The sequence below is a fragment of the Cyprinodon tularosa genome, unplaced genomic scaffold (genome assembly GCF_016077235.1).
Source record: "Cyprinodon tularosa strain WSP-4 unplaced genomic scaffold, ASM1607723v1 ctg42, whole genome shotgun sequence".
NCBI lineage: Eukaryota > Metazoa > Chordata > Actinopteri > Cyprinodontiformes > Cyprinodontidae > Cyprinodon > Cyprinodon tularosa.
This window is the reverse complement of record NW_024039141.1, coordinates 1,867,338-1,893,548: the sequence shown is the minus strand read 5'-3', so window position 1 is coordinate 1,893,548 and position 26,211 is coordinate 1,867,338. Positions and strand designations below refer to the sequence as shown.

Sequence of the window (26,211 nt, the reverse complement as noted above, 5' to 3'; positions counted from 1 at the left end):
GGTGTATCAAGAAACATGAACCTATTTCCTGTAATTCCTGCTGTTAAACAGCAGGTGGTGCTACAGGAGGAAATAAGGCTAGGCTCAACCGGAAACAGAAACCGAAGAAGATGTGAAAGTTTGTTGTCATTCCGGATAAATCGAGCCGCTGGGTGAGCATCTTAAACCTGCTAGTAACTGTTAACCAGTTTAAGGAGGGTGGAGGCAGCAGCATGTCGGTTCACTTTGAGGAGAGGAGCGGGGTTGTCCCCTGTAAGACACCGTGGGGGTCCTGGTACCAGACCATGGAGGAGGTCTTCATCGAGGTCCATGTGCCTCCTGGGACTTCAGCTAAAGAGGTGAAGTGTCGCTTAGGAAGCAGGGATATCGAGCTGCAGGTCAGAGGGAAGGAGGTATTTAAGGTAAGCTGCGAAATTTAAACACATAGAAATGACACAGAGGGAGTTAAAACGAGTTAAACGACAAGAAATAAGCATTTTAAAATGATGAAAGGAGGAAAATGCTTTAAGAAAAACATATAACTGGAGAAATAGCTCTTTAAATTTTATTTTTGGACAGTGCACCTCTTGATATTTTATCTAGTCTATAGACAGGTGTCAGTAAAAGTAAAAAAAAAAAAAGTGACTGTAGACCTCCTCCCCAGGCAGTTATAAAGAAATTCCAATATCAGGCAGTGAAACTTGTATATTATAGATTTATTACACATACATTTTTATAATTTAAGCCTCAATTTCTTTAAATTCTGATCAATATAGCTTATATAAGTATTCAGGGTATAAAAATATTAATATTATGGGAAAAGGTAACAGCATACTAACAAGTTGAAAGAAAATGTTAAGTTTGCATTTTATTCTGAAATCAAGAGAATCAGTGTGAGTCCAGTGTGAACTTTCCACAGTCAGTGATAATTATTAGACTTAGACTTCCTTTATTGTCATTACACAAAAAACAGGGTGAATCTTTACAACGAAATGTCGATTACTTGGCTACCAGTGTAACAGCGCTAAGACCTTATTCCTGCACAATAAATATGTTTTCTATAACTAAGAGCTAAGAGCTAGCTATATACAGGGTAAAGAAGTATATATAGATACATAAATATTGCACTGAGTTATTGCTAAAAGAAACATTGAATTGAAGACAAAACTAAACTAAGGTGCGTGTATTGTGAGAGGCCAGGTCAATCCAAGCATTATTAGAGGCATGATATATCTTTGTTAATTTTTTAAATATGATATATTATCAATATTCCTTTATTTATATAGTTTTCTCCCTTAGACCTATTCAGGCACATATGATTACATCCATTTACAACAGCAATTAGAGATTTAAAGTTTCCCCAAATTTTAGGACAAAATTCACAGAAGGTTCAAATAAATTAAATAAATTAAGGAACATTTCCTATTGACCCTTTCTCTAGTTCCTTTAATAAAACTCTGATTTCTCTAAGTGTGACCAGGCTGAACAGATTCAGCTGCTGCTGAACAAATACCAGTGACCACATTATCAACAAATACAAGGAGTGTTTTTTACTGTCTGTGATAAATCTAAGCGCTGACGGATGTGTTTATATTATACCTGCGTTCAGTACAAGGCGAAGTTCTGAAAGTTGACATTAAACAACGTCGAATTAAGCCTGCAAACGTTGGAAAGTGACAGTAGATCTCAGAATCATCAGCATAGAGATGCACAGCTGTATCTTTGAAACCCTGTTGCAGTGTGTTAATGTAGCTGGTAAACAGAGTTGGCCCTAAAATTGAGCCTTGAGGGACTCCTTTTGTAAAGTCAGAATTTTTTTATGTTAGATGTTTAAAAACAAAGCTGTAGTCTGATTTCTGAATCCAAAATCCAAAAGCCTTTGACACAATATATCATGATTAACTTTTAACTGAATTTGGTGTTTTTACTTTCTCTAATTCTTAATCATTGGAATTAAAAGACATAGAGGTGTAATTTATCTATGTAATATATAGTTTTTATTTTCTTCAAGGAGGAACAGAAAAAAAACTCAACATATTCTTAATTCTTTGGACTTTACTTATAACGTAAAATACAAAATAGTAAAGCTCGAGTGAGGCTTCACTTTTTCACTTTTCACAAACAAGTTTGCACTTTTGAGACAGTTTTGTTCACATCTCAAGTTTAAACTGTCTGATTTACAAGTTTGCACTTTGTGTTTAATATGACAGGAAAAAATAAAATACATGAGTGTTTTATTTAAACCCAGTTGAACCTCTTTCATTATTGTAAAAACAGATCGAATCGAAATTAATAGATTTAGAACTATATGAATCAAAATCAAATCGATTCAAGACTTTGCCGAAAATATGCAGCCCTACTGATAGAGTGTTGAGTGAAATCTGGTATCGACTCATTTTGTCTGCCAGAACAGATTCAGGAAAATATCTGTAAACAGCAAACAGTCTGGATCAACCTAAAACAAAAAAACGTAGTAAAAATACATTTGTGTATTTTTGTAAACGTTAACATTTTTCACTTTCTGATTCAAAATTGTAGTGATTTATTTAAACCAGCCTAACCTGCTGGAGTGATAAAAAATAATATATATATATATATATATATATATATATATATATATATATATATATATATATAAAAAAATGTGAGTACATTTCCTTCTATGTTCTGACAGGGACGGCTGTACGACACGACCGTGTCTGATGAGGCTACGTGGACGTTGGGTGAGAGGCGCACAACATTAAAAATGTTCTCAAGCTTATTTTTCAAAAACAAGACCTCCCCCACACCCCGTATCTATCCGGCCTGATTTATTTTACCTTTTTCCTTCAGAGGACAAATGTCTTATTCGGATCGTCCTGATGAAGACCAACAGAGAGGCGGGGAACTGCTGGTCCTCGCTGCTGGAGGGCGAGTACTGTGCGAACGCCTGGGTCCAGGACCAGATGCAGAGAAAGCTGACACTGGAGAGGTTCCAGAGAGAGGTCAGATAAAGACCCAAACACGGCACGCAGGATAGTTTAATACCAGATAGTTGATAGATGGTTGTTATGCGATATTTATTTCTTTAATTTATTCTATTTGTTTAGTTTTTTAGATAAACTTGTTTGAAATTTCACTGCGCAGAAGTTTCTTTACATATGATACAGTTCTTTAATCTTAGTGTGGATCAATCACATGGAATACCACCTAAAAGGCAGACAGAATGCAGTTTGAAGAACACTTCGTAAACTAACTGGACAACAGTTGAACAAGTGGATTCTTTTTGCATATTTTATAATGAATTGTAACTCGTTCTGAGTTTACTTATTTAAAAAAAACAAATTCTTGTGGTAGTGTGATTCTGACATTTTTTAGACCAAAGTAAAGACAGTGTTTCTTTAATTCAAATTTCAACTTGAATGCTTTAAAGGCATTAGACATTTAGATGTATACTCCAGTAACTCACTCTGGTTGCCAAAAACATTTTACGTCAAATAACGACATCCTGCTGACATGGAGTTCATGTTTTTTGAGCTTTTTTGCTCAAATTGTACCTAGATTCAACCTTCCTCTGGATATTCGTTATGTGACCAGGATACTTCAGCTTGCACACGTACAATTGGTCAAGACGAAGCAATATAGGCGAGCAAGATTGGAAATCAAAAGAAAAGTCTAAGATGAAATGCAGAAAGGTGAAATAAAATGTTCAATTCCAAGGTGGATAAAAACTTGCGCTGGAAAAAGTAACAATTGTAGGACAGCCTAACGCTGTAAAGCTGATAAGAGCTCACGTCCTTGCAAATAGTGCTATGGCTGTTACAAATGCTTTAGTCCTATCCTCCGAACTGTTGGTTTTCTATGAGGCATTACAGCACTGTCCGGCAGTTCAGCAGGGTCTATGCGAGGTCATAGCACTCTATGCTGGGGTTCTATTTAGGCTTAAAAAGGTTTATCAAAACCCTCAGGGTAGATGTTTGGACTATATAGGCTAATAGAGCCTTACTTTGTTTGGGTCTTTTTAGTAGACAGCATGGTTATGTACCTTTTTAATCAACTCTTGCCATCCCAAGAAACTGTATTTGACCCAGTTTTCTTCTGTCTAGAATCCTGGATTCGACTTCAGTGGCGCAGAGATTTCTGGAAACTTTGCTGGTGGGGGTCCAGACTTTTCCAGTTTACAAAAGTGACCGTCTCCTCCCTCAACTCACAGCAGTGGATAGAGAAGTTTCCTTGAGGAAAACGATGGAGTCTTTTCAAGACGGACATATTTACCACACTGCCTAGATGTTGTTGACCGTAGAGACTCTTCCACAGGAACTTGTTTTTCTGGACAACGCTGCTCTTTATACAAGACTAAAGGGACTATTTGTTGAAGCACTGTCGCTTGTAATGATGAGAACACACACAGGTCTAGCTTTTCAATAAATCTTTATTGAAAGGTGCACAAACATAAGTTCAGATGGTGTGTTTCTGTAACCGTTTTGAACTCTAAAACAGGTTTTATTTCTCACTAATAAAATGTACTACACTTAGAAACTGGTGCAGAAAATGCAAAACAAATTCCAACCTACATTTCCACTGCAGTGGTCACTTTATTCAACTAAAACCAATCGAGTAATAATGTGCAGGCTGGATTCGTCCACTGAACTCTGAATAAATGAAAACAGCTCGGTTTGTTGCTGCTGGTGACACTTCAGCTCACACAACACGGCTGGATGCAGGCGGCTGGATCGCCGCCAGATTCACTTTGCTGGTAAAACCAGACTTCCCTCGTCATTTATAAGAAACTAAAAATAAAAGTCATCACCTTGGGTAGGAGTGTGCATTCAGGACAGCTTAGCAACCTAGGGTGGGAGTTAAGGATTCTGGGCCCGATTTCTTGGTTCCATTTTTGCTAATCACAAAATCCTTCTCCCTCCTCTTCCACATGGTGGACTGAGGACCTAGGTGGTTCAATACTTTATTAGCTTAAAACCAGCAACCCATACAAAGACGTGTATGGATTCAAACAAGTACATACTGTACACCTGTGCAGGCAACTCAACCAGGAACATTTAACTTAACAGGATGGGGGAGATTTGGCTGTTTTGACAGAGCAGTATTCCTTGTTATTGGTAAAGAAAAAAAAAAGTTTCCTAAAAGTTTTTCTTTAAAGAAATCCATTATCAATAATGAAGATCTGTAAGGAAAATAAGGAGATGACCGAAGTGTGAGAATCTAAGGTCATCCCTCCACGAGTCAGCTTTCCATCAGCAGGCCGACTCGGGTATGGTAGGAAGATGAGTGATCTTGTAGTAGCTGTGCTTCAGCTGGCTCGCTGTTCTTCCTGAGATGATCCAGCGGAGCCTCTGGCTGTTTGGTCTTGAGCACTTGGTGTTGGCGTATTCGACCAGGCATTTCCTGACCAGCTCTCTAACGCACAGCAGGTCTCCATCTCTCACCTAAACCAGAAATCAGTGTGTAAGACAACTGCTGAAACATTATAGACAAATAACTAGCTCGGATTGTCACCAAACAAAACTCACATTCAGCAGCTGCTGCAGATTTTTCAGAGCCTCAGATATTTGGTTTGTGTGCTCAGGGTCGTGTTCTTCCTGGGCCTCAAAACACAGCAGAGCCAAAGCAAGGAGTGATGGCTGTAGAGAACAAAAAAAAAAGGGTTCTTTTAACAGGATGTCAACATGTTTTTATAAGTTAATAATGGGCATTTATGGAAGAGGTCAGTGTAGTGACCAGTGATTACGTTTGAGACAAAAAAACCCTGAGGGAATGACAAAAAAAAAAAAAAAAAAAAAAAAAAAAAAAAATCAAAATGGAGGAATGATTACAGCAGAAAAATTCATAGGGAAATCTCTAATTTTTTCATAATGATCTCATATGGAGAGATTTTTAATTCAAACTTCTTTTAATAGATTAAATTTTCATCCATTAATGTCCCGATGAAATAAAAAAAAAAAACATTTTTTAGACATTTCATGACTATTTTAATGTATGTTTTGTGACACCAATTTAATTCACCTTTCATATTTCTGAGACTTTTCATTTTTACACCATTTCATTTCAAGGTCTTTATCTGATGTTCTTGTATTTAAATAATGGGCAGTAGTTTTCTCTACTGAGAGGTTTGGAGAGTGAATCAAGTAGGAGTGAAAAGGATTTTACCCACAATCCACTAAACCTGACTGCGCCAAAGCCCCACCCCTTCAATTGAACATTGCTGAAACAAAAAGGAAATCCCAAAAACCAGAATAAAGAGGATTCAATTCCCGGATTGGAACAAAAATAAAAACTTCAAATACCCAAAAAATTAAAAGTGAAAGCATCATGACTTGGAGAACAAGGTGCTTCCTTCTGATCAGAGCTGAACTGACATTTGAAGAGGAGCGTATACACTTTACATTCACACCAAATCGCTTTCAATTTAGGCTTAGAACCTACCTTGAGTTTGGAGAAGATGAAGGAGCAGTGACAGGCTTTGAGCTGTGCCTCCAGCCTCTCAATGCTCAGTAACTCCCTGCTGTAGAAATAAAGAAGCATTACAATACAATAAAAAAAAAAACACAAAAAAAAATAACAGCATTTTTGTTCAAATTTAATTTTAATCATCTTTCCTAGAGTTAGAACAAACAGTGGACCTATGCTATTAAAGTTTTTTTCCTTAAAAGATTACAAAATTAGACCATAAAAGTTCAAAATGATATTAAGAGGACTTTTACACAGATTTGCTTATAGCGTTTATCGGATTTTTACTGAATTCAAAATGATTCAAAAATATATAAATTTCTTTAAATGCATTTAGCTCGCATTTGACTTGACAAAAAAAAAAAAAAAAAAAAAAAAAAAAAAGAGGTTTAATTCAATTCACCGTCCAGTCAAACTGTACTTCATTACACTACAAGGCATGTAAGCAGTCCTGTGCCCTCACCTCTCAACGTCGAGCTGCTCCTGGATGTGGCTGTGAAACAGGCGGAGAAAGTGCAGCGCCGTCGGGGCCTTCACCTTCCAGTACAGCTTCTCCATGATGATCTTCTCCATCCTCATCATATCAGACACTGTAAAGCGATTCTGACTGATGCGGATTAAATCGCTGGCCAGAGGCACATTCTTCTCATCTTCTGAGGATTTCACAGCAATGTAGAAGCAGCACAGTCCAACACATGGCAGGTGTTTGGGTTGAATCTGTAGGTAACAAATTAAAACCTTATTAGGACTATCAAGAAAGCTTCCTCAGAGCAAAATCTGACCATTTTCAGACTGATCAGGCTTGACAATTTACACTGCAAACAAATTTCCAAAAAATTCTTATCTTTGCATCTATATATCAATAGTAGGTTATGCTTCAGCAGTGTGAGATAATCACCAACCTTCATTACAGAGAGGAATCGATCTAGCAAGCTAACTGCCAAGGAGAACGTCTCAGAGCTGAAGCCAAAGAACCTGCAGCGGTAAAGCAGGTCCTTCACCTCCAGCTCTCGCAGTCTGCTGGTCATCCTGAGGCCGTTATCCTGGGCGGTCTCGATGAGCCTCAAGCCAGTGAGCTTTGGTTGGTAGCGGCCCTCTAGATCCAACAGGCCCTTTACTTGAACTGCAAAGGCCTGTGCTCCTGTTACTGTATCAATCATCTGCAGGGGAAGGAAAAAAAAACAATATGGATGACAAATGTAATTTTTTTTTTTAATCCAGCAGATCTTCAAAGTTTGGATTTAGGATGACTTGGGATTATGAAGTTAGAAAGTTACAACTTCTAAGCCCGGGTCAAAAATTCACAAATTTACAAGAGTACAAATTCATACACTTATACTTGTGAATATCCAATTCATAGTCATAAATTTGTCATTCCTACTAGTAAATTTGTGATCCGGATAGGTAAATTCATCAGTTTGTACTAGTATTTCTGAAAAATTGTAATTTTCTAACTTTTACTCATAACTTAAAACCCCTTTTCTCACAGATGATCTTATGTCACATGCATCCAAGAGTTCACAACAACGAATAAATACAAATTAATTGACTTTCATTTACAAAGTTGGACGTCCAGGCAGACGTTTTTAGTAGTAGTCATCTTACCCCATATCTATTCCTCTAAAATGGTGCCAAGACAAAATGGGAACAGAGTGTAAATACAAAATGTTCATATTTTAATGTACAACCAAGAGACCCAACATGCCACTGGTGAGCATTATAATGACAGTTGCATAGTGCATAAAAACATGAAGTGAAATGAAAACTTTAATTGAAATTTTGATTTTTTTTTTTTTTTTTTGTTTAATTGCTTCAAGATATGGAAAAGTTTACTAACAAGATGTAACTTTTAAAATCATATGTGATTAATTGAATAAACAATTTTAAAGCACTTCACATATCACAATTAAAAAGCTTCTCATAAAAACAATTGAACCAAGTTTAGGAAGGGAACAGGACACCTAAAGGGGCTGTTTCCATATTTGTAGGTAACCCAGTAAGAGGTCTCCCCGTTAACTGTCACCAAAACTGGACATAAAAGATGTTATATAACACCAATAATGACTATAGTGGGTGAAAATAGATTTCCCAATAATGTTTCTGTCATATCTCAGTAGTTTAATGTACTTTATCCGACATTAACCTTTGAGTTTGTTCGCATTTGGTTAATTTAGGCAGGGACGGGGCCTTGTTGGGGCAGCTCCGGCGTCTTGTCAGGACATGTCTGCCGCACACGCCACTGAAATTATAACGGCAGAAACAGCCCCAGCTCAGGGAAACACAGCTCAAAACACACAACCGGAGTCAAACGAGTATATATAATGCAGTAACGGCCCCAATCCGATTGAAATTACAAACTTTAATGAAGGTAAATGTTGAATTTAAAAATGACACGGGGACCATGATCAGCTACAGCAGCTAAGCTAGCTTAAAAAAAAGGAAAAAACCGTCACGTTTGGTGGTGTTAGATATATATTTATATATATATATATATATGTTTTACTTTTAATAAGAGAAAGAATTTACCTGTTAATTACCAAAAAAAAGTACAAAGAAAATGTTTAGTTTACTTACCTTGAATAGTTGCTTTTAAAGTCTTCAACTAAAAAAAATATTCACACGCTCTTAAAAAGCGAGTGTAAAAAGTTACAAAACACAAAAAAAGTGTAAGTATGAACTTTCAACTAAGAAAGTTTTAAGCATAGGTTAACGTCTGCCTATGCACACCCCTGACCCTTGGCGTAAGGCGACGGGGAAAAGGACAGTTTAGGTAAATAAGGAGGAATAAAAGCACACCCTGCCCAGCCATGCTCAGCTGTCATTGGCTGGTGACAGACGTCAGCTCTGATTTTGCATTTCGATAGGATGTGTTACCTGTCGCTCAAATTCAAGCCCCGGTCTTTACTGGCTTCAGGACCAATCGCTTTTGAGCGAAGCATGTGGGACGGAAGTTTGTTCTTGATTAAGCATATAAGGCTTCAGATTAATGAGATTAAACTTAAATCTATCAATCATAAATTATAAGCAAATCTAACAACATTTTTAGAATAAATTCTTTGTTTTTTAACTTTATTTTAGTGCTCAGTGATATTGAATTTGCTGTAGAGAAGTAAAAACTGTGTTAAAAGATTACAAAAATATATATTAAGAAAAAACGAAATTTAGAAGAAACATTATCTTGAAGTACCAAACATATCATGTTATCAGTATTTCTACTGCCCCTAGCTTTAAATGGTGATAATGATTGAAAGTACATATAAATTAACAGGATGACCACTGGGAGGTTTTTCCAGAACAATCTGGAAGGAGCCTGAAGGAACCAGATCCCCTCTTTGTTTCCCTTGCTGATTTAATCAGACAGCAAAATCATAAAAAAAAAAAAAATAACACATTAAAAAAAATAAAAAATAAATCATTTGTTGACATTAGAAGATTTGAATCCTGAATTTATTCAAATCCAGCTTTTTTTATGTTACGATTGAATACATTTACAGTTAAATCTGTTAAATATGACATATACATCATTAAGATATTATATAAGAAAATAAATGTTTCAATGTCAAGACACAAATCATTATTTTAGATATATATCAATATAGTATTTAAACTACTATTTATTTAAAGTGCTTCTAAATCATAACATGACTACAAACAAGACATCTTTTGACAGCATGAGCACATGAGGGCATAATGTACTTATTTCACAGTGTATTTTCTAACATTCAATCAACAAGCATTACAAGGCAAGAACAGGAAAATTGCACATCAAAACTACCTTGCTAAAAGTATTCAATCTTCCACATGTCGACATTTTTACAACCACATACTTCAGTGTATTTTACTGGAATATTATTTGATGAACAGAAGCTAAGCACAACGTTTCCAAAATTGAAGAACAATTATATGAAAGGGTGGGTTTCAGAATCATGTTGTTTTCTTTTAGCTTTTTTTAACAAAAAATTTAAAAATTATGATGTGAATTTCTGAGTAAAACTCCTTGCATCCAATTGTGTTCAGAAATCACCTACTTAAAATTCATCATAAAAAAAACTCCCTTTTGTTAACCTATTGCACTGTAAACAGGGCTGTTCTGTGAATCATTTTTAGGAAACATTAGGTAATAAATGGTGTAATGAAAACCAAAGGAGACAGCAGACAAGACAGGACAGAGCAAGTTGTGGAGATCAATGAAGCCGTGCTTTGTTATGATAAAAAATATCTTAAGGTCTGAAAGTGTCGGGTAAAAAAAAATAACACTACATAAATAACATTTTTTTTTTAAACAGCATCACTAATTGGGGAAGTGGCAGTGACATAATCATGTTTTGGTGATGCTGTTCTTCATCAGGGACAGCCAAAAACAAAAAAAGAAAAGAAGAAAATAGAATAGATGGATAGAATGTATAGAAGAAAATACCTGGGTCCTTTATTAGGATATCCTAAAGCAAAGACAGGTGTAATACATGATTTTAAATCTATTGCAAAAGACTTCAAAAACTGATCTTAAAAAAGGCTCTCACATCCTATCTGGCTAAGCTTAAAAAAAGACCTAAAACTCTGAGTGCAAAACAGTGATTCTACAAAGAAAGTATTAAGATAACAGGAGTAAATAAATATGTACTCCACACTTTTCAGATTTAATTTGTAAGGTAAATAAAACATAAAAACCTGGTATTTTTTTCCACCACAATATAATAGGCTACTTTCTGTCGGTCTGAGATATAAAATTATAATAAAAGACAAAGAAATTTGTGGCTGAAACATGACCCCCACTCCAGAGGCGTGAACACTTTTGCAAGGCACATTATTATAAAAACACATTTCTGAAAAGTAGACCCCTTAGCAGGTACAGAAATGAAGTTTAGGAGCCATGCAGAGGCTATGCTGCAATGGGAAGATAAAGGTGTAGGTGACATGGAAGACATCTGCTTGATCAAACCTCAAAGAGTTTGTATTTCTAGAAAATTTTTACTAACTCTTGTTAAAAAATAAAAACACTTGATTGTTAGTCGGACGTTCTCATGCGGTAGAAAGTCTTCTAATTCACGTTCCTTCCTGAGGTTAGGGAGCACGCAGAGGGAAGACTAAAGAAGCTGGAGATGGGAAGACAAAAACAAGGTTATTTGTTTAAAACCAGAAAATGACACGCTTTTGACTCATTAGATAAAAATATCACTAAAGGTTATTCACTATTTGCTTTAATGTCACTGCTAGCAGAGGAGGAATTATAAATAAGCCTCTTTTACAAGAGCACATCGAGGATTTATTGAATAAAACAAATGATCTAAGATGTTTTTATCTTCTGAAAGACAATGATGATAAGATGGAAGTTGAAGAGAATCCATTATGATCATTATGCATTATGCTTTTGTTTATTTGTTTTTAACTGAGGCTGAAAATGTTCTCTACTCTAGATGCGCTGCTGATGTGTCAATATGACGTTACGCCCCTAAAGATGCTGAATACAATAAAATTTTATGTTATTGTATTTCAAAATAACTCCAAAAAAGTAAAAAAAAAAAAAATCCACTGCACTTTGTTTCCAAGTTTGAAGACGTTTCGCCTTCAATTCAAAAGGTCAGAAACAGCATTGAGTTCAAGGCTTTATAGAGTAGACCCAAAACAAATCCTTGTTTTGGCTTAGCAAAACATGCAAATTTAACTGGACGAACAGATCTGCCCCTTAATAATGGGCGGTCATTTGGGTTCTTTATTAGCCTGCAATCCCCAATACCTGTCTATGTCTCTGAAAGGGGGTCATTAGAGGGAATCATTGGCCTGGCTGAACAGGCAAAGTGATCTGTTCCCCTGTAAGGGGATGGGGGTTACGATAATAGCGGGAAGGAATCAACTCTATCGCTAAATTATTGGTTTTTGAAAGCTGAAACCTGAGATCCCGTACCCTCTGTTTAAGGTTGATTTTTCTTTCATGACATATATGGCTTCCTTCACACCCCTTTCAAACCACTCAAAAGAATGTCCTTTCTCCATAAGGTGTAGATGAACCGACGAGTCTTGTCCTGAGGAGGTCGCTCTTCTGTCTTGGGCCATGCATCATGGAGAGGTTGTTTGGTTTTTCTAATACAGGGTGCTCGAGTCCAGTCCTCAAGAGCAACAATCCTTTAACGTTTAGATGCATCTCTTTAACACACCTGAATCAAAAGGCTCAATCAGCAGAGGCATGGTAACGAGCCACTCATTTCATTCAGGTGTGTTAAAAATGGGGTGCATCAAAAAGTTGCAGGACAGTAGATCTTGAGGACGGGACTTGAGCACCCTGCTGTAATATAAAGATCAGAGCATTCCTCACTGCATTGAACTGCATACACCACTCCAGTCATATTTGTTCTGAGGGTTTTGTCTTTAGGATGCATTAGTCTCTGTTTAAGGGTCTTGTTTGGTTTTAAATTTACTGGGATTTTGTGTTTGGAGAAAATCCTCTTGACTCCAGTAACATATGGGATTGCAATTTTTTTCCATTTAATTTTCTCATTGTTATGTTCTGCTGCATGTCTTTTGGATTTCTTTGCTGATTTGACAAACACCCAGTTTGGGTATCCACAGGTTTGAAGAGCATCTTTGATGTGTTTCTGTTCTTTGTGCTTCCCTTCTGTTTAGTAGGGACATGCTCGGCCCGGAGAATGACATTTTGAATTGAAAAAGTTTCCTGGATGGGAAGTGGATTGTTGTTTTTTTTCTTTACTTTTTTGGAATGACAGACCTGGATGACTGAAAATCTTCACCAACATTTCAAAATAACAGCAATTAATATAATATCTTAATTTCAGAGTACCAAGACATATATTTTTATGAAAAATCAGTAAAAGCCAGAAGCAGAAACTGTGCAAGCTGTTTAGGTTCCCTGGGTTTCTAATTGAGAGCAAGAAACTAGTAAAGCAGACAATGAAAAAAGTTATAGTAAAAATTCCAAAAATATTTCTTTGGTGTAAATTAAAAACTATTAATTTATGTATTATTACACGTAAATACAGTTAGTCCAAGGAGACGGTACACTGAGCGTTAAGCACACGTATTAGCATCATCATTATTATCATTGCTTGGTTAATAATTAATAGTGTTGCCCCGATGCCATTTTTTGGCCCTGATACCCGATACTTGGCTGTGCAGTATTGGCCGATACCGATACCATCTGTTTTAAATGGATATGTGTGTATATATATGAAGAACTGCATACTACCTCGATGTAAAATAATTGCCATCATGGCTTTGTCAAGCTGCTGCCTACCTTTGTAAAGCAGGAAAAAGACTAATACAAAGTGAATCCAGCAGAACTTTTTTTATTGCCTCCCTTAAATGGGTGACAATAGTTGAATAAAATTTTGGCTCTCAAAATGGTATCGGTGCCCTATTTGTTGGTACTCGCCCATACTGATACCAACATCTTAGTTCTGGATCGGGGCCCCGCCCGATACTGGGATCGGTATCAATATCGGTGCAACACTAGTAACAAATCAGTTCACACGTGGTGTAGAAAAAAGATTCTGGTTTTCCTACATTGACAAAAACTGCATTTTTCTTGGATGCTCTCATTCACTAGTTAACTAAAAGAAGAAGATACAAATACAAATAAATGCTAAAAATGTATACAGTACAGTAGAAAAATATAAACTTCTCTATGTTTTACTTTAAATTACTCTCCAAAACATCATGCAGCACCTCATACAACTAGTACAGTTCCAAAGAAATATGTAAAACATTTTAAAATGCTACAACTAAAACTAAAGCTCATACTAAACATATTTAGGTAATGCAACTGCAAGGGAAAATACTGTTTAAAGAAATACTTCTAGTATTTTGGGGATTTTCTTTGACAGTAAATTAATTAAAGGTTGTATTGTTGAACATTTTTAGTGTGTTTGCTGCCGCTGCATTTAAATATGTTTGAGTCGCTTAACAGATTTTTATTATGGAGTTAATTTTGTTCCCTTATTGCTGCAAGCAAATAACTTATTTTGTATATAGAAACAAAAAAATACAAATTTATCAATTAAACATTTAAAAACATTTTACTGAAAAGATTTAAGGGTAATTTTGCCTTTTCGAATTTTTTTTTTCATTTTATTCTCTTTTTCTTTTCATGTTTAATTTTTTTCAGGTGTTGCTTTTTAAAAAAAAAATATTTTTTTATTTCTGTTTTTCAGATTGAGTTTTACGAATACATTCTTTTCAAATTCCATTTTACACATTCTCTTCACCTTTTCTGCCCCTTTTTTGATGAAGATGTTTTTTAAAGTTTAATTTCTGGATTCCTTTTTTTTTTATTTATTTACAAAACATGTTCTTTGCTTGCAACAATAATGGACCAAAGTTTACTCCATATTTCTTGGGCGTGCATGTGGAAAAGCTTACTAAAATTTATAAAATCTTAGCAATAGGGCTTAGCAATCTTAGTAAATCTATATATTTCACAAAGGTTTCCGAAGAAAACTTATATTGTGGTAGCATTTGACAATTATTAATCCTTTCAGAAATCCTAACCGATCAAAACTGGATAAAATTCAATCATTAGGCTCTTATAATTAGCTTCCATTTTTTTCAACATGGTCTTGGTTTTCAAAGTGTTTTTAACAGAACTAATTCATTCATCAATAATTCACCCTGACATGTAATGTGTCCACCTGAAAAACTGATGCCAGCTCCATGGGTATCTACACTGCCGAGACAAGTCAAATGTAAACACAAGTGCCCTTGCCTGAGAGACAGTCTGGCAGGTTGGCCTGCAGAGACGGAGGCATCAGGCTGTGTCATGCAAGCTGTGACCCTTTCTTACGGTGTCTGTGCACCATGTCAGTCTAAATACGTCCCTGGATCACTTTATGAGTCAAATGACCTCTGGGAGGACAGCATGGTAGCTTACTTTATCGCCCACTCCCATATCATTAAATCAGTGTAAACAAGACTTGCCATTATGTTCAGTATGTCTACTTGCGGATTAAATTAAATCGTGATGATGTTTGGTGGCCTCAATATATGAAAATATCCACTATCTTAACTAAAACTGGAGAAATATAAAAGATTAAGAGAAGTATCTGATTGATTGAGAGCCTATTATAAAGCTATACTATGAGTCAGTTTTTTAAAGTACTGTGATTCCAGGGGTGAACAAAAACAACAATCCATACTCACTTCTTTTTGTCCTTTTCCTTCTTAAGAGGCTGATGCGAACACCCCTGCAGCGCCTGTCCCATCAGCGTTTCAGCCGCCACCTTCCTCCGGTTGAAGGCGTTCATCTCTTCCTCCAGCTCGCGTCTTTTCTCCTCCAAATTCCTCTTTTCTTCCTGGTGCATGCGCTTCAGCTGTTCGAACCTCTCGTGAAGCTGAAGAATGTGGGCATCACAAAAAGAAGGCGCCATATGAGAGACACCCAGGGCTTTTTTTAAAAAATCTGTGGTGAATATTATAGCATGCTCAGTCCTCACCTCCTTTTCTTTCTCTTTCAGCTCTACCTCTGTTTCCTTCACTTTGTTAACAAACATCTGTCTCATTGATTCCTCTCGTTGCTGCAACTCTTTGAGGAACTCCTTTCTTTTGGCCTCGTACATCTCCTGCAGGCTAGAGAACAGGGCGAACGCAATCTTAGGTCCATATCGCTGGTTTGAAATTGAAGCATCAGGAGCTGGTTAATATAAAATACAGCTTCCAACTGTTGTTTAATTTACTTTAGCTTTTTCAGGCTTAAAAAAGGAAATGAAATGAAAAGCAAATCTGCTGACATTCCTTAGTCCAGAAAAGGACTAAGGAATGTCAACCACAGTGAGAGCCAATATCCATGAAACAATGCTAAACCTTCCCAGGAGTGTCCGGACAAAAATGACCAACTTACCAAAATGTTAAGGTCATGATTCAATAACAAGAAACTGATTGGGAAAGAGTGGCCTGTCCTGATTAAACAGAACACAAATACCTGCCTCACATTTGTCAACAAATACCGTGATGATCCTCAAGATTTTCAAAAAACAGACAAAAGTAGATGTTTTTGAAGGTGTGTCATGTTAAAAAATATAATTATAACAGAATTCTAAAACAGGAACATAATAACTGGAGTCAAACGTGGTGGTGGTAGTGAAATAGTATGGGAAAAAATCAGATTCTGAACTTCCCATTACCTAGGTGAGAATGAGCCTCTATGAGAATGTTCTTCCAAAATAACTCAACAACATGGGGGTCGCACAAAACAGAGGAAATTAGGGTTTTAGGTTTGGCTTGTCAAAGTCAGGAGATTAATCCAATTCAGATTAAACTAAAAAGAGCTGCTTATGTTTGTAAACCCTCCCTATGGTTTATTGAGAGAAGTTCTGCCAAGAAGTTCTGCAGGGTTGCAAGTAACCGGTTCGATCCCAGGGCCTCCACTCTGGGTCTCTGAGCAAGACCCTTATCCCCACACTGCACCATGAGCGCCTCACAGTGGCAGCCCACTGCTCCCCAGGGGGATGGGTTAAATGCAAATCCAGTGTGAGATCAAGAAAGTTCTATTATTATTATTCTATTTTTATTATTATTATTATTATTGTTATTGAGTGGAGTAAAATTTCTTGAAATACCTATGCAAAGGTTCACTGACAGTTAAGTGAGATGCTTGTTGGTTGTTATGAGGTTTATGGGGCAGATATGTTTCCACATCAGGTTGGTGTGGAAGGTTTTGCATGCTCAAATAAAAAAATAATCTGTAGTCTGAAATTCAAATTTAGCTTTTCTCTGTACTAATTATCTCTCTACTAAAGACAAATAAGGGTTTGACAGTGCATTGTAATGTTAAGCTGTAAAATATCTAAGATGACAACAAATATAAACAACAGACAGAACGGTTATGCCTAAATGAAAGGAACAGATCTGTTTGTTTGTGACGTGAGGATAACACCTAAGACCTAACTAGATGCACTCATTAGATTGTATTGTGTAAGAAAGGGTTTCTGTGCAGTGGGATAAAGCATGCGCTGCTTTGCAACAGATTCCCCTCATTTCACCTGAACGACTGGCTGTCAGGGTCAGTGTCCTTGAAGCCCATCTCTTCTAGCTTGCAGCGACGATAGAGCTCATAGTGACGAAAGTGTGTTTGCTCCCGGAGATCATCCATGTTAACACGTAGAAGCATTTCCCTCAGATGAACAAAGTCACAGTGCTCTTCATTTTCCACTGAACGAGTAAGAAAAAACCTTGTTAGCTGCTCAATCTTCACAAACAACATTGTAATCATTTCTATCCGGTGCACAGATTGTGAGATTTTTGTTAAATGATAATAGCAGAATCACCCTGTACAGCTCCCCAGGGGTATGACCGTGCTTTCATCATCCTGTTCCCTATTTTTACATCCTCCGTGCTTCCAACCACAGCAAAGGGAAGTCGATCCTGTAACACAGAGAGAGGAGATTGTTCAGATGTGTGCATATATACTAACACTGTTGGTGGGATTAATTTATTAGGTTAAACATTTTTAGTCATTCTGTTCGTACTCACTTTGAAAGATGTCACTTCTATGCAGATAAGATGGCTAAGGGAGATTTTCATGAACTGGACCTGACATTTAAATGGTCAGTTTAATGTGTTTCTGATCAAATTTGAATTTGTGAATAAAAAAAAGATTTCTAACTTGGTGAAACACACTTGAAACCTTGTTTCTTTAAAAAGACAACCACAATTAAACTGAAAATGTCTGTCATTCATTACACTTGGAGTGTTGAAAAAACATGGAACATTCTGCTTCATGGGCCCCTTGAACTTTTTAAGTTGCAGCTCTCAAAAAGGAGCAAGGGGACGGGGATCGGTATTAGGTCCTCCTCTATTCATGATTTAAATAAATTATTTGGGAGAAAATGTGTCTGATGCAAACTTACATTTTTTATGTAGATGACAATAGTATTTATTGCATATTAAGGGAACTTGACTTTTACAGAAGATTCAGAGGACTTTATTCAAGTTCAAGCTTGTTTATAATGCTTATAAAACCAAATGTATGTAATTTTTTTATTGAGTGAGTTTTATCTGTCATTCTGTTATTTGTCATTGTTGCAAGCCAAAAACATCTTTTGTAAGTAAAAATTTGAAGAAAAAAAACTGAAAAAAAAAAAAAAAAAAAAAAAAGTTTTTTCAGTTTTATTTTTTTAGGGTAAAGCTATGTTTCCTTGTGTTTATCTTTTTTTAATTTGTATTTTATTTTTTCAAATGTTATTTTTTCTTTTTTTTTTCAGATTTTTTATCTTCAAATTTTATTTTTCAAAATTCAAATTTTTAGATTGAGTTTTACAAAATGTTTTACAGATCATGTTCTCTCTTAATGGGGACAAGCTTTCCTCCAGACTGAGGAGCTTTTCTATTGGTCTCTAAGGAGACTGGCAACTTTTCTCTTGGCATTGAAGGGGGAAAAAAATCTGATCTTAAAAAACAATTGAAAAAGGATGCAATTCTTCCATTATTATACAAAACACAAACAGACGACCAAAAGAAATCTAAAATCTGTTAAAGGAAAATTGCAAAAAGAAAGTTTTAAAAATCAAAACTTGAAAAGATAACATCTGAGAAAAAGGTATAGTTACTCTAAACATCCTTTTTTTTTTCATTTACAAATGTGTTCTTTGCTGGCAACAATAATGGAACAAAATTCCCTCCATAATTTTCCATGTTAAGGGGGCTTCAAAAGTTCCCCTCTGCATTCTCTTGTGTAGTAAATTGCATAAAGTTGGTTTACACATGTTAATATCTGGGCATTTTAATCAATGACATCCTCACTTTTAAACCCCATGTGGAAAATCTTTGAAGTCAGATTTATTTTTAACACAAGTTGTGTTTTTCTTATGCTACTAGAAAGCAGCTGTTGCAACTGCTTTTTATGTCTGTGTCGGACTATGGAGATCTTTGTACATAATGGATGTCCAAGGTGTATCCATGGATGGATGGATGGATGGATGGATGGATGGATGGATGGATCCATAGATGTCCATATATCTGAGACTCACATTTAGGGAAGAGTTTATCTCTCCGACTTCCTCATCCTCGGTCGGAAACTGATAGAACTGCACGCCATAGCTCTTCAGCTCGTTCATGATCGTCTTCTTTAAGTTTCCCAGGTCACTTTTGGACATGATGTCTGCCTTTGCAATGATGGGGACGATGTTCACCTAAGCAGAGGTTCACAAGATGAGACAAAAAAAAAATAATTACTGATGAAATATTCTGTGCTTGGCTTTCATCATCCTACCTTGCTGTCCAACTTCTTCATTGTGACGAGATCAAGAGATTTCAGGGTGTGCCCAGTGGGAGCGATGAAATACAGGCAGACGTGGATTCTGGTGTCATCATAGCTGAAGAGGCAGCGTTTTATTTTTAGCTCCTCTTCCAGATATTTCTCGAACTGAGCTTCTATATAGTCAAGAATGGGTTTGCAGCTGGAAAAAAAAGACAGTTTACATGTCACCACAGTCTCTTTAGTCTAAACATCACTAATGAACAGCTTGAAAGGAGGGGATTATAGCTAGCCCTGATCTCACCAAGATGCATGTTAACTTTTTTTTTTATCAACCTTTTACTGTCATCATTTAATGCATAGCCAGTGTATGTTGTCAAAACAGGTCATAAACACATACCTCAAAATACAAAGAGAGAAAATGTGAAGAAATAAGTTAAGACATAAATAAGTGGTGGTCACAGTAATTTAAAATGTCGACCTTATGATAAATATGATGGTTAAATAGGAGGAAAAGAATTAAGAACTTAGTAAGGGGTCAATAACTGTTTATTGCCACTATTTTCATAAGAGTACCTGTTGAAATAAAAGAAGCAGCTACTTTGGTGAGTCCTTTTTTCTAAAGGGTTTGAAAAGATACATTCATCCTAACGCTTTTCTTATAAGCAATAATATGCAGGGGTGTAGTAGTTTCAACATCATCCAGAAAACATGTATTTTTGAGATGTCAGAACTCTCCATTTTCCATATGCTGACTACAGCCATGTCATCAGTGGTTCCAAAACCAAGTAGCGCTCCCCTTAGGGGCGCCCAGTATAATTGCAGGGAGGAACTGGTGGTAATGATTCTTTTATAAATGTTTTGATAGCAACATTAAATTATATTAAACAGAAAATGAACATTTTAAATTATGAATAAATACACTTTAAAGATGGCAGTTTTGTGATTTAAAGGAGAATGTAGTTTATGTAATTGATATTTTTTACTTTTTATTTACTATAGTTGAATTTTTTTTTCTTACTAAAAAAAACAAAACAAATAAAATAAATAAATAAAAAATACTATAGTTGACTTTTAATGTTCAGCAGTTGAAAAAGTTGTTTACAGCTTCGTATTCTAGATCAACTTGGGAAGCACTGGTTAAGTTTGCTATTTCATCATCTGGACAGCACCCAGTCTTGGATAATGTCCCAACATCTAAAGACGTTCTTCACCTTTCTTTCTTGTTAATCTGGTCTCCAAACCCCACAGTGTGCACCACGGTCAGCTTCAGTTTGACGGTGTGCTCCTGCAGCTCGTATGTCTGTGAGCGCAACTTCACCTCTTGTTCATAATGATCAGCTTCCTCGTTTTCAAATGTGGTGTTAAAGAGCGTGTTGATCAGGGTTGATTTGCCTATCCCTGTCTCACCTTGGAGAAACACAGCAAACGATGAAGATTTCATCCAATTTAACTGATGGTTATTCATCACATCGTGTTTGGACATACCTATGCAGAGGATGTTAAAGCAGAATCCCTGAGAGACAAACTTTCTGACCACTTGATGAGGGAGGCTGTTGAAGCCCACTTGGCCATTGAGCTCCAAGCTTCGAATTTCTTCATTCTTTGGAACCATATGAGGAACAAAAAAAAAAACACACACACACACAAACATATTAGTATATTTGTCAAGATTGAGTGTTTTTTTCTCTCCCAATCTATTTGTCTCCCCCCTTGATTCATCTAACTCTCTGTCTCTGTTGCATACGATTTTATTCCCTAAACCATCACTAATAAATCTTCACAAATAATTCCCAAGCTTTACCCCCTATGGCAACGACCATAATGCTCTAATTGTGAAAGCAAAAAAATAAAAAAAAAAGTTGCAGTTGCCTTATCACTTGCCCAACTGCAGCTTTAAGCACTCCAATTTCGTCATACTTCTTGTTTTGGTTGATACACAGACAGCATTAAAAGGAAATATTTATTGGTTAGATTTATTAGTGATAAGTGATCATAGCTTTAGGTAAAGAAGATACCATGTGTCAGATGTCAGCCTCCCTGCTTTAAACAAAACAACAGACGTCAATTTGAGCCTGGAAATAACAATCTTGTAAGTAGGAATGGGTCTATAGGGATTTCTGACTGTATTATAATAGTTTTACAAAAATGTATAACTGAAAGTTAGGCGCTATTTAAAAAATAAAAACACCTCACCATGTCTTCTCTGGCCAATTTATTTTTTCTAAAACTTTTCAGTTGTATTTTCTATTTTTCAGCTGACCAAAAACAAGTAGAAGAGGGGAAGCAGCACTGTTACTACTCCAAACAGTTGGAAAACTCTCCAATCAGTCCAACAAATTCCCTGGCATCTTTGTAAAAAACTACTTTAAATGCCCAACAGAGACATGAGAAACAGTTTCGTCTTTCAAAAATTGTTTTGAAAGACGTTTTTAAGACATTGATATCTGTTGATTGGATGTAACTTTGGATGAGTCAGAATGCTGAGCATTTTCTCCTTTAACACTGAATCCATCAGGAATCTTGGGGGGCCAGGGGTGTCCATGGCCACCCTTAGCCAAACATTAGCCACCCCTGTGGCCACCCCTACCATCCCCCCCCCCCCCCTCTAATACAGATGGTGGCAGCAGTAATACTCTCAAGTGGAATATTCAAAACATTTTAATTTTTTGTGATTAATTATACATATCAATATACTGACATCAGATATGATAAGTACAGAATTCATGCTCTTTTCAGAACTAGATGTTCTGTGCAAGTAATCTAGGAGTCTTCAGTGAAATCATAGATAAATAACAATTTTAATTATAATTGTCAAATAATCAACTTATGTAGATGTTAGTGCTTGTAAATGTCAATTTTATGCAGAATGTTTATTAATAAAAGTGGGTAAGTAATGACAATGGAAAAGATTTACGCTCCGTAACTCAAAACTGAAAGAGTTTTATCCACTATACCTTTTATCTAGAAATGGATGTTTAAATATATGCATCTATTTGTTAGCAAAGGCTGTAGGAAAGTATAGTTTGTCTTTATTTAGAAAATATGGATGTTTTGCTCATTAATTTTCCTGTTGGAACAGGGCAGATTGACCCTGAGGTTCTGGTGCGGCCACCCCTCACTGTACTTTGGTTATTGCCTGGCCACCCTTATAAAAAAATTTCTGGCTACGCCTCTGCTTGGCATCTCTTAAAAAGCTCAACATGAGGACCAACATGTGGTAAATAAAACAGCCTTCCGTTTCAGCCTCAGACACACAAAGAGCTCTTTATCTGGACGTTATTACCCAGAGGACATCCAAGCTGGCTGCCCTGGTACCCACAACCCCAATGACATTAAAACAAAGTCTTTAATCTCTTAAAGCAACTGTTGACAGGAAGTTAAACATTAGTATATTATACAATAATAATTTATTGCAGCGCTCACATCTAAAACACATGTTTTATGGGTGCATTTGTTTTCACAAAGCAATATAAGTATAATTGAGGTAGTTCTTAACATCACTAGATAAAGAGGCTTATATTTATCCTGTTAGATCCGCCCAGGGGCGTTGCTAGGCACAAAGCTTTACTGGGGCACTGGCCCCCTACCGCATATGCCCCTCCTGCCATACACAAATACAGACAAGCACACTGCCCCACCCTGATATTTTCCTACCAAAATTACCAGTTGAGATATTAATGAGTGTAAGAGCATATTTGTTTTAACAAACATGAACATTTTCAACATTGCAGCTATAAAAAATAAGACATCACCAACTCTGACAAATAAAACGTTTCCTTATACACATTCTGAAGTAATCATTAATTCCTAGGTTTCCGAGTTTTAGTTCAGGGTAAAGTTTAACTCAACCCGAACTAAGTTTTTCTCTTATTTATTGAGCATTAAAGTGTACCTCCTATTTTTCATTTTTGCAAAGCAGTCAATAACTTGTGACTCAGCTTAGAAAGTTCTTCCTTTTCAACTGATAAAATAGCAAGATGATGGAGCCTGTCTTGTCCCATTGTGCACCTCAGCCAAGTGTGGAGCTTTCTCAACACACTGAATAACCTTTCACAACTCCAGACTGGGATTGTGAGGGAGATCTGGATGACCTGCGTTAGTGTGGGGAATATGATGTTATCAAGCAAGTTGAAAACACACTGCATATCCTTGATGACTAGGCTTTCTTTTTCAACCATAAAAAGCTTTCAAACCATTTTGAATTGAATGAAAGTTTTTTTTACTCCAAATTTGTCCTGGGGATTGTGGGACAACTTTACTTGTCTAGGACCATCATGCTTTCCCTCTAAGTCACTAATGTCCCCTTCTTGTTTGTGGAAGCTGGTTGTTGCTCCCTCATCACCTTCATGGTCCTGTCTCTCCTGTCTCTCACCTGTCTCTTGCCTGTCAGTCTCGCCTCCTCCTCCCTTTCCTACTCCATCACCTTCATTCTCATTCTCTACAGCAAACATTAAAAAACTTAAATTTATAATTATGTAAATATCTATCATATTGCTTATAACGTCCCTAATGTAACTGCTTAGCTTACATCACTAATTCATCGCGGGACCTTACCTCCCTCTCTCTCATCTTGTTTTACTGCTTCCCTGTCTCTGCTTCGTGTGAGGAATTTCCTGATATCCATCTACAAACCAATGCAGTAATTTTCAGTTAGTAGCCTATAAAGCATGTGGTTTCACTGGGAAAATAATAAAAATGTCAGGTAAGAAACGTTACCAGAACAACGTTTCTTACCTGTCAATAAAAAAAAAAAAAATGCGCCGTACAGTGTCCCATCCAACTCAGTTGAGAGCAGCGCGTTAATTTACCTGCAGTTCATGCAGTGACATGCGCTGACGTGGGGGCGCTAATACATCCTCAATTTGGAGTTAACAACACACTTGCTGCGCATTTGAGTAGAAATATACGTCTCCTTCCGTTGGAATTATCTAAATTGATGCATTAAAAAAATGTATCACTGTTGCAAATATTCATGAGATTTATACTGGGGCACAGCACATTTATACTGGGGCACAGCTCATTTATACTGGGGCACGTGCCACAGTAAATGGGGTCTGGCGACGCCGATGGATCCGCCCCCCATTCAAACTGACCCTCCGCCCTGTCATTCAGCACCTGTCACAGGTATAAACACTCATCCTCGAAGCTGTTTCGCTTTTCTCTGACCGTTCAAACACAGAAGCACAATGACGTCTTCATTAAACACAGCGAGCCTCTCTCAGCATCCTGCATCCTGCAGCATTCCGTCACTCCGTGTCCTCTGTGCGCGTCTCTGATCTACAGTCTCTCTGCAAACAGCAGCTCATCGCCATGCGTAAAGTGAAAACATCTTACCTCATCGGCCGCCATCGTCATAAATGTCTGAGTCCGGGAATAATAATCAGGCTTTCATGCAGACCTGCTGTCCGCACAATCTGCTCAGTGCGACACCCCCTCTGTGCAGGAGGACGGCATTACAGCGCGCTGTGCAACCTGCTCCACTGGGCCCAGTTTGCAGGGGCGGCTCCAGAACATTTTTATAGGGGTGGCCTAAAGGGCGTGGGCTTGATTTCAACTTTGGTAGGGACACTATTGGTCTTAGGGTGAATTGGTCTGATGTCATGCTCCTATTTTTTTCACGCTTGACCTGAGCAACAGGGCGCATTTCGTTTAAAGAGAAAACAGCATTTTTTGCTACATTTATACAAAATTTAAAAGCACTACACACACAAGATGCTGTTTATCAATGTTTGAAGCATCAGTGGCTCGGAATATTGTAAAATTGGGGCAACTTAAAGGGAAACAACTTTTTTTTTTTACATTGGCCCCTTGATTTTACGTTATTACACCATGTTCTACTAACCCATATAAGTTCTGTGTCATTTGGAGCTGTTCTAAAGATATTCTGTTAGGTTATATCCAGGTAACGTCTTCCTATGGGCAACGACTTGAAGGCACAAACTTAAATGTTCATAATTTATTCTTTATGGTACACCAGCATTCATAACATGGAGACGAATCACTGTCCCCTTGACATCCACGGTTATATTATTTATATTTATATCTTTTAAAAACAAAGCGGAGCGTGTTCTGACATCATCCGTCATTTTGCAGTCATTTTTTGTCAGTTTTTGGTTAATATACTAACTTTAAAATGTCACAATAGGAATTTCCACATACCAAAACAGTTAAAAAAACAACTTTCCACATGATGGTATCAGTGCTGCCATCTTCTGGTTTAGTGGAGAACAGCTTTTTTGAGAGGTGGTGAAATTACATCCACAATAGGGCAAAAAACAACAACTAGTAGGCGTGGCCACAGTGGGGCCAATTATTGGCCAGGGATGGCATTGGCCCCCCAAGATAGATGTACTATTTGCAAAAAAAATTTGTTTAAATTTTAATATAACAAAAAATACTAGCTTGGGTTTGAATAACTTTTATATTTGTATTTTAACTCTATATAATAACCAGTTAATAATATCAATTTTAACAATGTTTTGCCTAAGTGTGAGCATGGTTGCATGGTTGTCTGCCCTGTTTCTGTTGCCCTGTTATGGAAAAGTAGCCCTATAATAGAAGCAGGTATGGATGCATACATTTAAAGA

The 26,211-nt window shown here is 36.7% G+C and overlaps 3 protein-coding genes across 3 annotated transcripts; 1 reads left to right on the top strand and 2 right to left on the bottom strand.

Annotated features, from left to right (window-relative positions):
* The first annotated feature begins 88 nt into the window (after nucleotides 1-88).
* On the top strand, nucleotides 89-5,080 carry nudcd2 (NudC domain containing 2). The gene is made up of 4 exons (XM_038299110.1): nucleotides 89-401; nucleotides 2,654-2,702; nucleotides 2,812-2,963; nucleotides 4,065-5,080. Exons 1-4 carry the CDS (start codon nucleotides 213-215, stop codon nucleotides 4,146-4,148), a joined length of 474 nt encoding a protein of 157 aa, XP_038155038.1. The 5' UTR covers nucleotides 89-212; the 3' UTR covers nucleotides 4,149-5,080.
* Nucleotides 4,373-9,199, bottom strand: ccng1 (cyclin G1). Its single transcript, XM_038299109.1, has 6 exons — nucleotides 8,998-9,199; nucleotides 7,326-7,583; nucleotides 6,887-7,140; nucleotides 6,400-6,478; nucleotides 5,487-5,597; nucleotides 4,373-5,402 (listed from the first exon to the last, which is right to left on the bottom strand). The coding sequence occupies exons 2-6, from the start codon at nucleotides 7,581-7,583 to the stop codon at nucleotides 5,211-5,213; spliced, it is 894 nt and encodes a 297-aa protein (XP_038155037.1). The 5' UTR covers nucleotides 8,998-9,199; the 3' UTR covers nucleotides 4,373-5,210.
* Nucleotides 9,200-10,695: 1,496 nt separating this feature from the next.
* Nucleotides 10,696-25,121, bottom strand: LOC119792475 (septin-8-A-like). Its single transcript, XM_038299108.1, has 10 exons — nucleotides 24,959-25,121; nucleotides 21,110-21,224; nucleotides 20,836-21,031; nucleotides 19,637-19,823; nucleotides 19,395-19,556; nucleotides 17,694-17,790; nucleotides 17,409-17,577; nucleotides 15,864-15,996; nucleotides 15,571-15,761; nucleotides 10,696-11,516 (listed from the first exon to the last, which is right to left on the bottom strand). The coding sequence occupies exons 1-10, from the start codon at nucleotides 24,977-24,979 to the stop codon at nucleotides 11,462-11,464; spliced, it is 1,326 nt and encodes a 441-aa protein (XP_038155036.1). The 5' UTR covers nucleotides 24,980-25,121; the 3' UTR covers nucleotides 10,696-11,461.
* Between the last annotated feature and the right edge of the window lie 1,090 nt (nucleotides 25,122-26,211).